We start from the raw sequence: 13,662 nt of genomic DNA on the forward strand, positions 1-13,662 counted from the left end.
GAACCAATATCACCCTGCAAAAGCACAATGCTGACACAACTGTGGTTTTCTGATAAGTCTCAGTGATCTAGAGATGCTTGGAATAATGTAGCAGAAAACCACCAAGCAAGATTCTCCAGTTTTCAGGTGGGCAGAATATCCTTAATTCCCCCTTCTTTCAATGGCACTTCAGTATCTACCTCATATGAATAAATTTAATTTGGGCACAAACAGAGTCTGAAAAGGGTTGACTTTTTTCCTCCAAGGTGCTGAGGAATTAACAAATTGCCTAAAAGTGTCTTCCATGGAAAGTAGGAGGCATCAGTGGTGAATGTTACTTCTGAGACTGGATCATTTCCTTGTAAAAATGTTACATTATTTTAAAGTAATATTTTAGGGAAGGGAGGGAGGTTTGTTACCACAGAAAACTAATGAGGAGTAGAAGAAGAGGAAAGAGACCAAAAAGCATGCTGCCCAAATGCAAAGGCAGTAATCCCAGTAAGATTAAACTAATAAATCTAACTGTGATTTACACTTCAGAATTAAATAAATAGTAGTATAGAAAAAGGGTTGGTGCATATGAGGCCTGATTTATTGTAGCTTCTTTTTTTGGTTAAATCCCTGTATAAGTTCTTTCTCCACTATGGGAGGAATCTCTTGCAGTTGTGAAAATTGGGGGTTTACATAGCACGACTGTTTACTTTAAAATCCTTTCCTTAGGCACTGTTGTCACAGCCTAAAACAGCTTTCTCCAGGACCTTCTCTTCAACGCATCATGTTTTGTGTGCAGATTGAAAGTCTTCTGACTGACATTCCTGCTTTTCTCTTCTCAGTGACAGTATATTTGCACATTAAAGTATTCGCTCTGCATTATATATATGGCCTTCTGATTTTCATTCTCATTGTTCTGCTTTGAGATAAAGAGTATATCTTAACAAACTCTAAGATGGAGCTTTTTCAAAGCATACAAACATCCTATCCTTGAAATCATACTTTCCTGAATATTTTAGGTTCGGAGTCAGGAAAAGGAATTAACAAGGAAATAAAAACAGATGTTAGAATAATGTCCCAAAAAACTGTGAAATGCTTAGAAAAATACATAGCACCAAAATATGCCTTATTTGGCTTTAAGTGAATTTAGCAGGAGTAGAGCTGGGAGGTTTCTGTTAAAAAAAAAAAAAAAAAAAAAAAAGAAAGAGGTATTTGCAATGCTTTAAGTATAAACCACACACACATTTGCTTTGATGTTGTTTGCAGCCCCTTTATTCATTGCCTGGGAAAATGCAGTTTAATTTTTTTTCAAGTTCATCAAAGAATGTTCAAAGTATGCAAAGGACTTCTGGACAGTTGTGTAAATATGTCTTCATAGTAAACTCTACACCAGAAGTGTTTGTGTGGCCATCTTGAAATCTCTTCAATCTTTTAGCCTCCTTCTTATGAAAGTGTGAATGATGCAAAAAGCAGACAAAAAGCAAAACAAAACAAAACCAAGCATGCCATAACTTAGATATTCTTGTATACTAAACTAGAAAACAATCATTCAAAACAAGCAGTCTGTGAACTTGTTTAGTTCAGTCAGTATTCGTAGAAGCAAATATGTCAGCAAAACTGCTTGGATTAAAAAGAGAAGAATCCCTGCTATACAGTTCAGGTCTCAGAAGCAATCTAGTCATAGCATTCTGGAGTTCTGTGGACTCCTGTCCAGTGACAGTGGAAACATTTACAATACTTTTAGGGCACTCGCAAAAACTGTGCCATCAAGGACAGCTGACACCAAGACACCGTATTTTTGGCTGGAGGACTTGATGGCAACCCTGGAATATTCCTTTTACATTCACACTTATGCCACTAGGTCTCCATAAGAAGCTCTCCCAGTGTTCACGTACTACTCTATGACCCCACATGGGAGCCTTACCTGATTTAGGGGATTATTTTTCTGTGCTTTGAGGCAAAAGGCTAAAGAGACCTGTGCCAGGAGTTGAAACTCTGGACATCCAGCCTCTTTTATAGCTTTCCTACTTGGCTGTTAGGCCAGCCTGGAGACAACAGAGATAAACATCACCCAGCCTCACGTCCCAAGCTAATGAACAAAATGATTGAAGGTTCTGTATGAAGGGAAGTCTAGGACATGGGAAATAAAGGCTTCTCCTGGGGCATCAAAGCGGGAGACTAAATGTCAGTGACGTACACTCTATTTCTGATAGTAAAAACCCAAAGCACATACTATTGGTGCTCAGAACAAGTCATGTTTACTGCCTGACTTAAGCAGGAAAGAGGCAAAGGCCTCAGAGCCAGGACATGAGATTCTCAACACCTGATGCCACTTCTACAACATCTCATCCAGGATTAAGCTGGCTGGGCTCCAAGACAAAAACTATAAAAGACAAACAGCATCAAGGGAAGTCTCTCAGACCACAGCATTTCTCAGAAGTCCACTTTTCACAGAAGCTGTTCCTCTGTGCACAGGGCCTGAACAGAGCCCAGCCGCAAAAAAGACATGGCACACACTGTCCCTCTAACTCTAGTCTCCAAATTATGATTAAAAGCACAGATCAAGGCTTTTAAATTATGGATCTGGAGAGTGCAGCCCCAACAAAGACATGGCACACACTGTCCCTCTAACTCTGGCCTCCAAACTATGATTAAAAGCACAGATCAAGGCTTTTAAATTATGGATCTGGAGAGTGCTGGCTAGTGTTCTTGTGTAAAGGATACAGAAGAAAACCTTCCACAGTGAATATCACTCAGGTTCTACCAGAATTGCACAGTGAGTAGTGTGAGTAACCCTAGTATCTTTTACATCAAAAACTAACCTAAGACAAAGTAATTTTTTATGACGACCTTGCTTTTTTTCCTTACTTCTGTATCAATAGTATCTGTCATAGAATCATGTGTTAGTGGAAGTAATCATTCCTGTGCTAAGTGACTTTCAAAGTCCTAGAAAGAAACTTTTCAATATATAGCCGATCCTGGTTGAGAAAATAAGGGAAAATAAGGAAAACTGGTAATTTACTACTCTTTGGTAATAAATGTATGCAACAAGCCTATACACAACAAGCTAAATTGGTATTTTCAAATCCATCCTCATTATAGAGATTATAGAAAAATGCAGGTTGCTTTGCAGTTATTCTTTTTTCTTTTTTTTTTTTTTTTTTCTTTTGCTGCCTCACACATTGCCTTTTTGATGTTTTTTCCTGCTTTAGGGGAAATTCTTCTAAACCTCTAAGATTAATCCTTATGGTAATTGGTAGCTACAAACATTGAAGATGATAATTTTCTTCTTACAATTCAAAAGGGAATTTTGCCATTGATTTTTACAGAAGTTGGATAATGAAATCCTTTAATATTATTTCTCTTTGTGAAAAAAATGTTTCCAATTAATTTCCCCATGAACCTCAGACTCTTAAAGGGGTTAGACTGGAGAAGTGAAGACCTAATGAAGTAAGAATCTGAAAGTCATTGCTGATGTCAGTTTCTTCTCAAGAAAACAGTAGTGGTATCAATTTCACGCATTCACATGCACCCTTGTGTGGCTTTGGAGTCAATTTCATAAAGTTTGTTTTACTAGCAATGTTTATTGCTACTCTAGACATCAATTTCTTGCCAACTACTATCACTGCAGGCTAGTTACACATGTTGCAAACTTGCTATCAGCTGGATGTGGAAACTTCTATACAGGCTACCTACTTTGGGAATTCATGTGATCTGGTGTTTTGGACTGGGTTAAAAGTCATTGCACAGTTTTAGAAACAGGATGTACTAATGACAACTTTGACACATGTTAACAGCGACAATTTATGTTTCAGGATTCCTTGAGCAAAATTTTCGGATCACTTAGGAACATTAAGAATGTCTCTGCTGAAGAGTGTCTGCTAAAAAATATAAATATATACCAGTTAATAATATCGAAACAAACAGTCATCAGCAATTTCACTGGTGCAAATCAAAACTATGTACAGACATGCTATTGACTGACAAGGCCTGTTCAAGAAAGAAGTTCAGTACAGTCTGCTGACTGAAATCAGAGTTCAGCTTACTGAAGAAATGACCCCAAAAAGCTTTCCCAAAAGGAAAACTTAAGAGTATATTTGCCATGGTATTGTGTTGGCCTCTTCCTCCCACACTACTGGGATCTGTAAAATGCCACTGAAGTCAATGGAAGTCTGTTCAACTTGTAGACTGGATTTTACCTTCTTACATTTTCTCTTTTTTTAGATTTATATATGACTTTTACCTTAAAACTAAATCATAGAATCATAGAATTTTTTGGAAGGTCTAGTCCAACCCCTACTGCAATGAGCAGTGACATCTTCAACTAGACCAGCTTCCTCAGAGCCCCACGCAACCTGACCTTGAGTGTTTCCAGGGATGGGGCATCTACCACCTCTCTGGGCACCCTGTGCCAGTGTTTCATCATGCTCTTTGTAAAAAATTTCTTCCATATATCTAGTCTAAATCTACTCTCTTTTTGTTTAAAACCATTACCCCTTGTCCTGTCACAAGAGCCCCCTTTAAGTACTGAAAGGCCATAATAAGGTCTCCCCAGCGCCTTCTCTTCTCCAGGCTGAACAACCTCTCCCAGTCTGTCTTCATAGGAGAGGTGCTCCAGCCCCCTGATCATCTTCATGGCCTCCTCTGGACCTGCTCAAGCAGGTCCATGTCTTTCTTATGCTGGGGAGCTCAGAGCTAGACACAGTACTCCAGGATGGGTCTCACGAGAGAAGAGTAGAGGGCCAGAATCACTTCTCTCGACCTGCTGGTCACGCTTCTTATGATTCAGCCCAGGTTATGGTTGGCTTTCTGGGCTGCAAGCACACATTGCTGGCTTGTGTCCAGCTTTTAATCTACCAGAACCCCCAGTCCTTTTCCACCGGGGTGCTCTCACTCACTTTATCCCCAGCCTATATTGGTAGTGGGGGTTGCCCCAACTCAGGTGCAAGACCTTGCACTTGGCCTTGTTGAACCTCATGAGGTTCACATGGGCCCACTTTTTGAGCTTGTCCAGGTTCTTCTGAATCACATCCCTTCTCTCAAGCATGTCAACCATATCACTCAGTTGGGTGTCATCTGCAAACTTTCTGAGTGTGCACTGGATACCACTGTGTCATTGATGAAGATATTAAACAGGACTGGTTCCAATATGGATGCCTGAGGGACATCACTTGTCATCAATCTCCATCTGGACATGGAGTCATTGACCATTACTCTCTGGATGTGACGATCCAAGCAGTACCTCATCCACTAAGCAGTCCACCCATCAAATCCATATCTCTCCAATTTAGAGAGTAAGATGTTGTGGGAAACTGTGTCAAAGGCCTTAGAGAAGTCCAGATAGATGACATCTGAAGATTTTTGCTTGTCCACTGATGTAATCACTCCACCATCGAAGGCCACTAGGTTGGTCAAGCAGGACTTACCCTTGGTGAAACCATGCTGGTTGTCATGAATCAACTCCCTGTCCTCCATGTGCCTTAGCATAGCTTCTAGGAGGATCTGTTCTGTTCCATCATCTTCCCAGGCAAGGTGAGGCTGAGAAGTCAGTAGCTCCCAGGATCCTCCTTTCTACCCTTTTTAAAAATTAGTGCAATGTTTTCCTTTTTCCAGTCACCAGAGACTTCACCTGACTGCCATGACTTTTCAAATATCACGGAGAGTGGCTTGGCAACTATATCAGCCAATTCCCTCAGGACTCTGGCATGCATCTCATCGGGTCCAATAGAAGTATGTATGTTCAGGTTCCTCAGGTAGTCATGAACCTCATCGTCTTTTACAGTGGGAGAGACTGTGCTCCCCCCTGTCCCCATCCTGAGGTTCATACACTTGAGAGGTGTGGGAAGACAGATTATCAGTGAAGACTGAGGCAAAAATTTTCTTGAGTACATCAGCCTTCTCCTCATCCATTCTTACCAGTTTGCCAGTCTTGTTCATCAAGGGGGGTACGCTTTCTTTGTCTTTCTGGATGACGTGCCTGTAGAAGCCCTTCTTATTATCCTTATATCCCTTGCCAAGTTCAGCTCCAGGTTCCTGAGCCCATCCTTTATCAACCGGGCAGCATCCCTATACTCTTCCCATGACACATGTCCCTGCTTCCACTGCCAGTGCATTTCCTTCTTGCTCTTTATTTTAACCAGCAGGTCTTGTCTCAGCCATGTTGGTCTCTTGCCTTCCTTTCCTGATTTATTATACTTGGGCACTGAGAGCTCTTGAGCTCCATGGAAAGCATCCTTAAAGATCTGGAAGCTCTGTTCTGCTCCCTCGTCTCTGAGGGCAGTTTCCCAGGGGGTCCTATTGTCTAATTCTTTGAACAGCTGGAATTTTGATTTCCTAAAATTCAGGGTCCTGACTTTGCTCTTTGCTTGACCCATGTCCCTCAGGACTGTGAACTCCACTAGTGCATAACCACTGCAGCCCTGGCTGCCTCCAGTCTTGACATCACATCTTAAAGATGTCACCCATCCTTAAAAGTAGGAGCATCCTGGCAGGAGAAACCTGAATGTAGTGAATATTCACACATGGATACATAATCTGTCCATGCCTGTTTCTGCATGAAACCTCATCATCATGTGGATGGGGAACCCAAAGTCTACAGTAAGCCTAGCCTACGGTTTCTTATTCGGCTTCATTCCTGGTTAAGCAGATAACCACTGATATCAGTGGGAGCTTGACTGAGTAAATTAGTGTGAAAATTAAGAGCTAAGTTCTGAAAGAGCAGTCAGATTTCCATCTTCTCCTTAGTATCATAACTCTTCTTACATCCCAATCATTCTGTCTTTTTAAGCAATTCAGGGGAAAAAAACCCAACAATCTTCCTCTGCACTTGCTGCATTGTTTCCCTTCCTTCCCCTTCTCAAATCAAATTTAGAAAAACAGGCAAATAAGATGTGTAACCGCCTCTTGCCTCACCATTTCAGCTTGATGCCCTTTACAACAATCCTATCTGACAGGTTCAGTGCTGAGCTGCATGAAGTGCTTCCTACCAGTGTGGGTGGTCTGAGTCACTCCACAGTGGACCTGGCAGCTGAACGCAATGGTATGGACCTGGGGCAACAAGCAGGCTCAGGAGGAGCATCTTGGGTTTCATTTGCTGCACATTTGCCTGGAATCCCACAGACAGGGCATTGCTCGCTGTGGCACACTACAAGGCTCAGTGAGCTAGTCTCTTCACTTGAGAAGATAATTCTCCTGTTGTAAAGACATGTTTAGCTTAGCAATTAATCCATTGATTTTCAGGACTTCTATCTAATTGTCCCTCAACGACTGCAGGATGAGACACACAACATTGTTTATGATCTAGGCATAAGGGATTAATCTAAAATACAGGCTTAATGTCCAGTTATTTATAACATCAGTATCATAGACACTGATACTAAAAGTTATTCCAACAAGGCAGACCTCTGCATCTAAGTGGTGTCCATGTCAGTGAGTCAAGGGTGATCCCCTACACAGACATCTCGAATCAGGGTGAGAGCATCCTCTCAGATTCAATGGGAGTTTGCCACAGGAAACAGAGAGTGGAAAGAGTTTCCTCCCACATCTGGCTTCTCTGCATTAGGTCCAACGACAATTAGGAGAAAGCACCAGTATATAATGTTTGGGACATTGTAGTTCATAACACACTCAAGCCTCCATCCTGCTTCTGTAACAGTCAGCTACAGTTCCTGATTGTCACAGAGCATACTCAGCAGTCTCTGGCTTTATAACAACTATAACTATAACTATAACTATAATTATAACAACTATAACTAACTATAACTATAACTATAACTATAACAACTATAACTATAACTGGGAAGAAGTCTTGCTCCTCCTTATCCTGCCAGTGTCTTCCACTGTAATTACCCATTCATGCTGCAGCCAATCACATGCTCTATCTCCCAGAATGAATAAGATCAACCACCACAGATGTGCAAGGACAAGAAATTAAATATTTATAAACAGTTGTATTTATTCTGTTTGTTTATTACAAATAACTAAGGGTCCTTGTCCTTAGAGAGAACTAACTAACCAGGAAATTTTGGGTGTTAAAGTGCAGACATTTCTGAGTTATGCTTGAGCATAAAAACATATGAAAATGTTTACAAGGCGAAACATCTATATTTTTTTCAACATTGTTGAACTTAAAAATTGCAAAGAAATTTGCTTAAAGTTTCCAGGAGGAAAAATCATCTTGCCTGAAGTAATGCATGGAAAAATTCAAGCCTAAAGGAGAATTTTTCAACCGAGTATTGTCATGTGCAGAAGGGGATAAGGTAGTAGAGGCTGCAACACACACCCAGATCCTAAGGTGAGTTGAAACAATTGAGAGAGAGATGATGGCAGGTAAGAGTTTCTTTATGTCAACTTAATGGCACTACAGAAGGCAAGATTCAGATCCATAAACATATCCATAAAAGAGATTCCCATAACTGCCTTTATATCAAATATCTCATATAAAATTACATATTTATATATTAACATAAATCTCTCATTCTATAAATTCCATATATGCATTTATAATATATATTATAAATTATATCTGCACATCAATATAACTATTTCTATAGGGAGAGATAAACCAAACATGGCATTCACTTTTTTTTTTGTCATAGAATGCATTCTCCTTCAGGTGTTTTGAGAATAGTGGTTTGTTAAAACAGGAGTTGTCATATACAATATTTAACAGATGTCTGGTTTTAGATAACATGCCCATTGACAAGCTGTGGTTCTCTCCTGAATACTTTTATGCCCTAAAGCTTGGGTTTGCCTAGATTATTTCTCTCCTTCCTCCTCCCCCACCCATACCATTCCACCTTTCTCCTTCCCTGCCTCTCCAGGGTCTACTCATGAGGCAGCTACACTGCAATTTTGATTTGCATCTGGTGTGAAGAGCCTGGCCTCTTACTCTCTAACATCCCTGTGTGCTGCTTCCTCTCAGGTTCATTTCCCTGAGGACAGCCAATGTTGGATTGTATGCCAGGGCTGCAAGACTGAGTTATTTGGCTATTCTTTGTACCTTTGTCCTCCTGGGTTCTGTTGAGGCATAGAGATACTCCTTGGAGTTTATAACAAACACACATTGGAATAAGAAAGAAGGCATGTATATATTTCACTTTGGAATTCTCTATCAGATACTTGATATTTGTCCTCAGGTAATTAATCTGTAGTGTACTCCTTTATCCCAGTGTTTGTCCTGCTCCTGCTGGAGTAGCGGATGAGTGTAAGTGGATGCATGGAGATGAGTGTGATCGAATGATCTCAGTGAAAGCTGAGAGGAAGCAATAGAGGATTCCTTACAAAGTAGAATTATACCAAAAATGTCTAGTTGCTGGGTTTGCTCTCTGCATCCATTTATACAGGACAGATATTGTACTCAGAATTTCACACATAATTTCATAAGTATGAGCACAACTCTGGACAATGGACCTACATTTTCTCTCGAGCAAAGTGCAATCAAGATGACAAAGGGACCAAACTTCCAAATTATAAGTACTCAGGACAATAGCACTGTGCCAAATGTGTTAAAATGCAAATAAATTATTAATGATATTTTATTTGAACAAACTCAGTGCTTTAAAATTTCTTTCTTGAATGCTGCATCTCAGATGACTTACAATGGCCACACTGACCTCAGATCCTAAATCAGAGAGTTTTTAGTGATATGCAGATGATGGATCAAGTCACTAAGATGTCAGCAATCCAGACTTCCAGAAAATAAATAGTGCATACAGTTCCTCTCTGATAGACAATGCATCTTGAGGAGGCATTTCTGCAAAGAAGAAGATCCAGATCCTGGATCCCACTTAGAAATCAGGAACTGCTGTCTACTTGACATGAAAGTGGGGTTAACAAACATATAACAGGTGACATCTTGCCACTTCAAGAAAGAATTGCTCCCAGTTCCACCTGGGTTTCCACCAACATACTTACCTCCTCTAATGTGGAGAAACAAACTGTGGAGCAACCTTGGAAAAGTACTGATCTCTGCCATAGTTTAGCAGCAATGTAAGTAATTGTGCAAAACAGCAAGCACATACAAACCCATTGATGACATCCACGTGGCTGGCACCAGCTTTACAAAATTAAAATACTGTTGACTTTAAGAGTTGCTCCTACTTTACATGGGTCTGAAAGATGACTAAATGTCTGGCAGTGCACACCACAAGTGTTGTCAGTCACTCCAGCAGGGTGATGCATGCAATTAAAAAAAAAAAAACTAGAGAACGTGCCAGATAAAGAACTGGTATGAAAGGTGAGAGATTGAGATATAATTCCTAAGTGTGCCCTAGATTTCCTTAGACAGTGCAGCCAACACAATACTTACATGCTGCAGATCTCCATGAGTAAAGTGGGAATAACAACTTTCCATTCCACTGTCTTTCAGCTGACTGAGAAGCTCTTAAGGCTGAAGGTTCTCTCCTGTTGTATATGTGTGGGGATTTTAATTTAAGCATCACTGGGAATGCTGTGTACGTGATTCAATGTCATGTAATGTTCAGTCATTAATTAAGTCATCTGAAAAAATATTCCTGCTGTTTTCTGTTGTAAAGGGTAATTTACTTCTATGAGAAAACACACATTTATATTTTGGAATCTACATATTTTTACTACATTTGAAATATTAATGAGTGAGTTTAATTTTGGGAGGGGTTATACCAGACAGTTGTGGTGACATTGAGAAGGACCTCAACAGGCTGGAGAAATGGTCCAAGAAGAATCTCACAAAATTCAACAAAGGAAAATGCAAAGTCTTGCTCCTGGGGAGGAATAACCCCAAGCACTTGGAGACACTAGGAACTAACTAGCTGGGAAGAAACTTTGCAAAAAAGGGCCTGGTTGACCTGGTGGACAGCATGTTAAACGAGCAATGTGCCATAGCTACAAAGAAGGCCAAGAGCCCTCTGGGGTGCATTAGGAAGAGCATTGCCAGCAGGTCAAGAGAGAGGATCCTTCCCCTCCACTCAGCACTGCTGTGACCACAGCTGGAGTGCTCTTTCCTGTTCTATGCTCCCCAGTAGAAGACAGACATGGATATATTGCAGTGAATCCAGTAGAGAGCCACCAAAATGATTAAGGGATTGGAGGACCTGATGTACAAGTTGAAGCTGAGAGAGTTGGGATTGTTGTACCACTAGAAGAGAAGGATCAGGAGGATCTTACAGATGTGTTCAAATACCTCTTGAATGGATTAAAGACAGAGCTAGGCTCTTCTCAGTGGTGCCCAGTGAAAGGACAAGAGTCAACGGGCACAAACTGAAATACAGGAAATGAAATTTAAACATAAAAAAAAAAAAAAATTTATTCTAAGAGTGATCAAATACTGCGACAAGTTGCACAGAGAAATTGTAGAGTCTCCATCCCTGGAAATATTCAAAACCCAACTGGACAATTGGACAAGTCCCTGAGCAACCTGTTCTGTCTGCCCCTGCTTTGAGCAGGCTGTTGGATTAGATGATCTCCAGAGGTCCCTTCCAACCTTAGCTATTTTGTGATTTTGTGGCTGAATGGTTTCTATGCACTTGTCTCAGCTGGGAACACTGGACTCACACAGTATAACAGATACTAGGACTCATCATTGTTACTATGCTAGTAATGTGGTAGTCTCATAGCCCTGCTGTCTTGCATGTAATTTCTGCAAACTACAAGTGTTTTGGGGTTTTTCCCCTTTTAGCATATTAATTTATGACATACAATCATATGATATACAGTGATTGGTCCTATGTAAAGCTACGGTTATTGCAGAAAGGGAAAGGAAGTTCAGAAAACCTACTCATTTCCATGTATTCTGGAGTCAGCCCAGTGAAAGGTTCCAAGCTATAGTCAAGATCCCATTGCTGAGGGTCCTTTGGTTGGTTGGTGTCGATTTCCTTTGGCTCAGTTCTTTCATCCTTCAGCTTCCTGAACAACTTCTTTAGCTTCCTGAGGAACAAAAGTTCAGATCAAACAAAGACTTTTTTTTTTTTTTTCTTACAAGATTTGACCCAAGTCTTTGCACAGCAACGCAAAATGTATACCACATTACTTTAGTGCCCCATAGGCTTAGTTTATACCATACTCTGAAGTTCTGGTGCTGCTTATTGCCAGGTGACAAGCTGCTGGGGACAGCAGTTCCTGTGTCAGGATGAAAGTTACAACAGCATAACACTTAAAATGGACCAGAACCCAGGACTTTTTAACAAGTATTTCTCTGTGGGTATGTGTTGAATGGGCATTTTGTTGAAGCTCAAGCACTTTGGACCTAAATAATATTAAGTAATACTCTCAAAACCAACACAATGAGTACCTATCCCTTAAGAAAGAAACAAACAAAATACCAGAAGGTAATGTGATACCTTCATACGGCATACCACTTATCTAACACAGGTGTGCTTTTCTATCGCATGAAACCTGGGAACTTCTATTATAGTTTACTTTTAAGGTCAAAATGGCTAGACATGTTGCCAAACAAAGAGAGTGCAAGAATGTACTGATTCCTAAACCTGATGGACATTTTAACAGAAAAACTGCTGTTTTTCAGAGCAAAAGTAAATGAGTATAATAAATCCACCACACCAAAAAAAAAAAAAAAAAAAAGTCTCTCCAAGATACTGTTAGTTCCAAAGCCCCTTAGGACACTAAAAATGAATATTATTGACTTAAAGCCAGTGCTATGGCCACCGGAAAACACCTGAAGCTCTTCAGGTTCCAGTACTCTCTTGTCACAAGCACATGTACCTGAGTTTATCTAAACAGACAAAAAAAGATTCTGCTTGTGGAGCCTTAAAGGGGAAGTAACTGAAGGTCATATTGACCGTGTTTTACAATAACATTATCCATTTTGGCCAGACTATAAATTACTCACATGGGTGAACAATTATTTGTGCAAATATTTATTTGGACCTCAGTAGGAATAGTAGTATCAATTACCTTCCCACTGAGATGGAGATACATATTTCATGACATTGACAAATATATTAATTTCTTAAGTAGTATAATCCCAGAGTAAAATGAATCCATCTCTAAAATAAGAGCAAAGTATTCCCTGTGCCCCCCACAGCCAACATTTTAAATGCACATGCATCAAAAACTTCATGCTATTTTACACATTGATAAATTCTCGTGGAAAAATGCAATAGAATGAGATATTTCTTCAAAATCAAGGAAGTGAAATGCAGTTGAATTAGCATAAAACATCAAGATTTACACTTATTATGTCTTCATTTTGCAGATGAACTTTGTCTTTCACAAATATGCACAACTTTACTTTATATTTGTTCACATATGTGCCATGTGAGTGAAAATCCAGACTAATTCTAGTGATGTGTTGCCAGTACTGTAAGCAGGGCTCTCCCACAATTTTTTCTGCCACAGCCTGTGATAAATCCTTTGAACTAGAGGTATGTGGCCTGGAGACAGGAGCGTATGGGGAAATAGTAGGGGTTTTCCTTTGCACCACCAGTTAAGCAGAACCACTTTCTCAGACCCTAACCTAAATAGCAGGGCAGAGCTAGCTGGCAAACAACACTAAATGCTTTGCTGGGTAGGTTTGTCGCTTTGTTCCCGAATATACACTGAACCACACAGGAATATTGTGTCACCACATAGCACAAGGCTCTATAGCAGCTTGGGAATGACCACAGTGGCTACAGAATTTCTACACTGACCAGTGTTTACAGGACCCATTCGATTTCATCACCAGTACAGAGGAAATGGGGACTGGCACACTCT

At 40.2% G+C, this 13,662-nt stretch overlaps 1 protein-coding gene across 1 annotated transcript in view; it reads right to left on the reverse strand.

Moving 5' to 3' along the window:
* ANO2 (anoctamin 2) overlaps positions 1 to 13,662 on the reverse strand; it is a 193,628-nt gene that overhangs the window by 13,654 nt on the left and 166,312 nt on the right. The window contains exon 20 of the mRNA XM_032995065.2: positions 11,726 to 11,874. Within this exon, the coding sequence (XP_032850956.2) occupies positions 11,726 to 11,874 (149 nt within the window). The remainder of the gene's footprint in view (positions 1 to 11,725; positions 11,875 to 13,662) is intronic.

Source organism: Tyto alba, unplaced genomic scaffold (genome assembly GCF_018691265.1).
Source record: "Tyto alba isolate M040663 unplaced genomic scaffold, T.alba_DEE_v4.0 Super-Scaffold_21, whole genome shotgun sequence".
NCBI classification, from domain to species: Eukaryota; Metazoa; Chordata; class Aves; order Strigiformes; family Tytonidae; genus Tyto; species Tyto alba.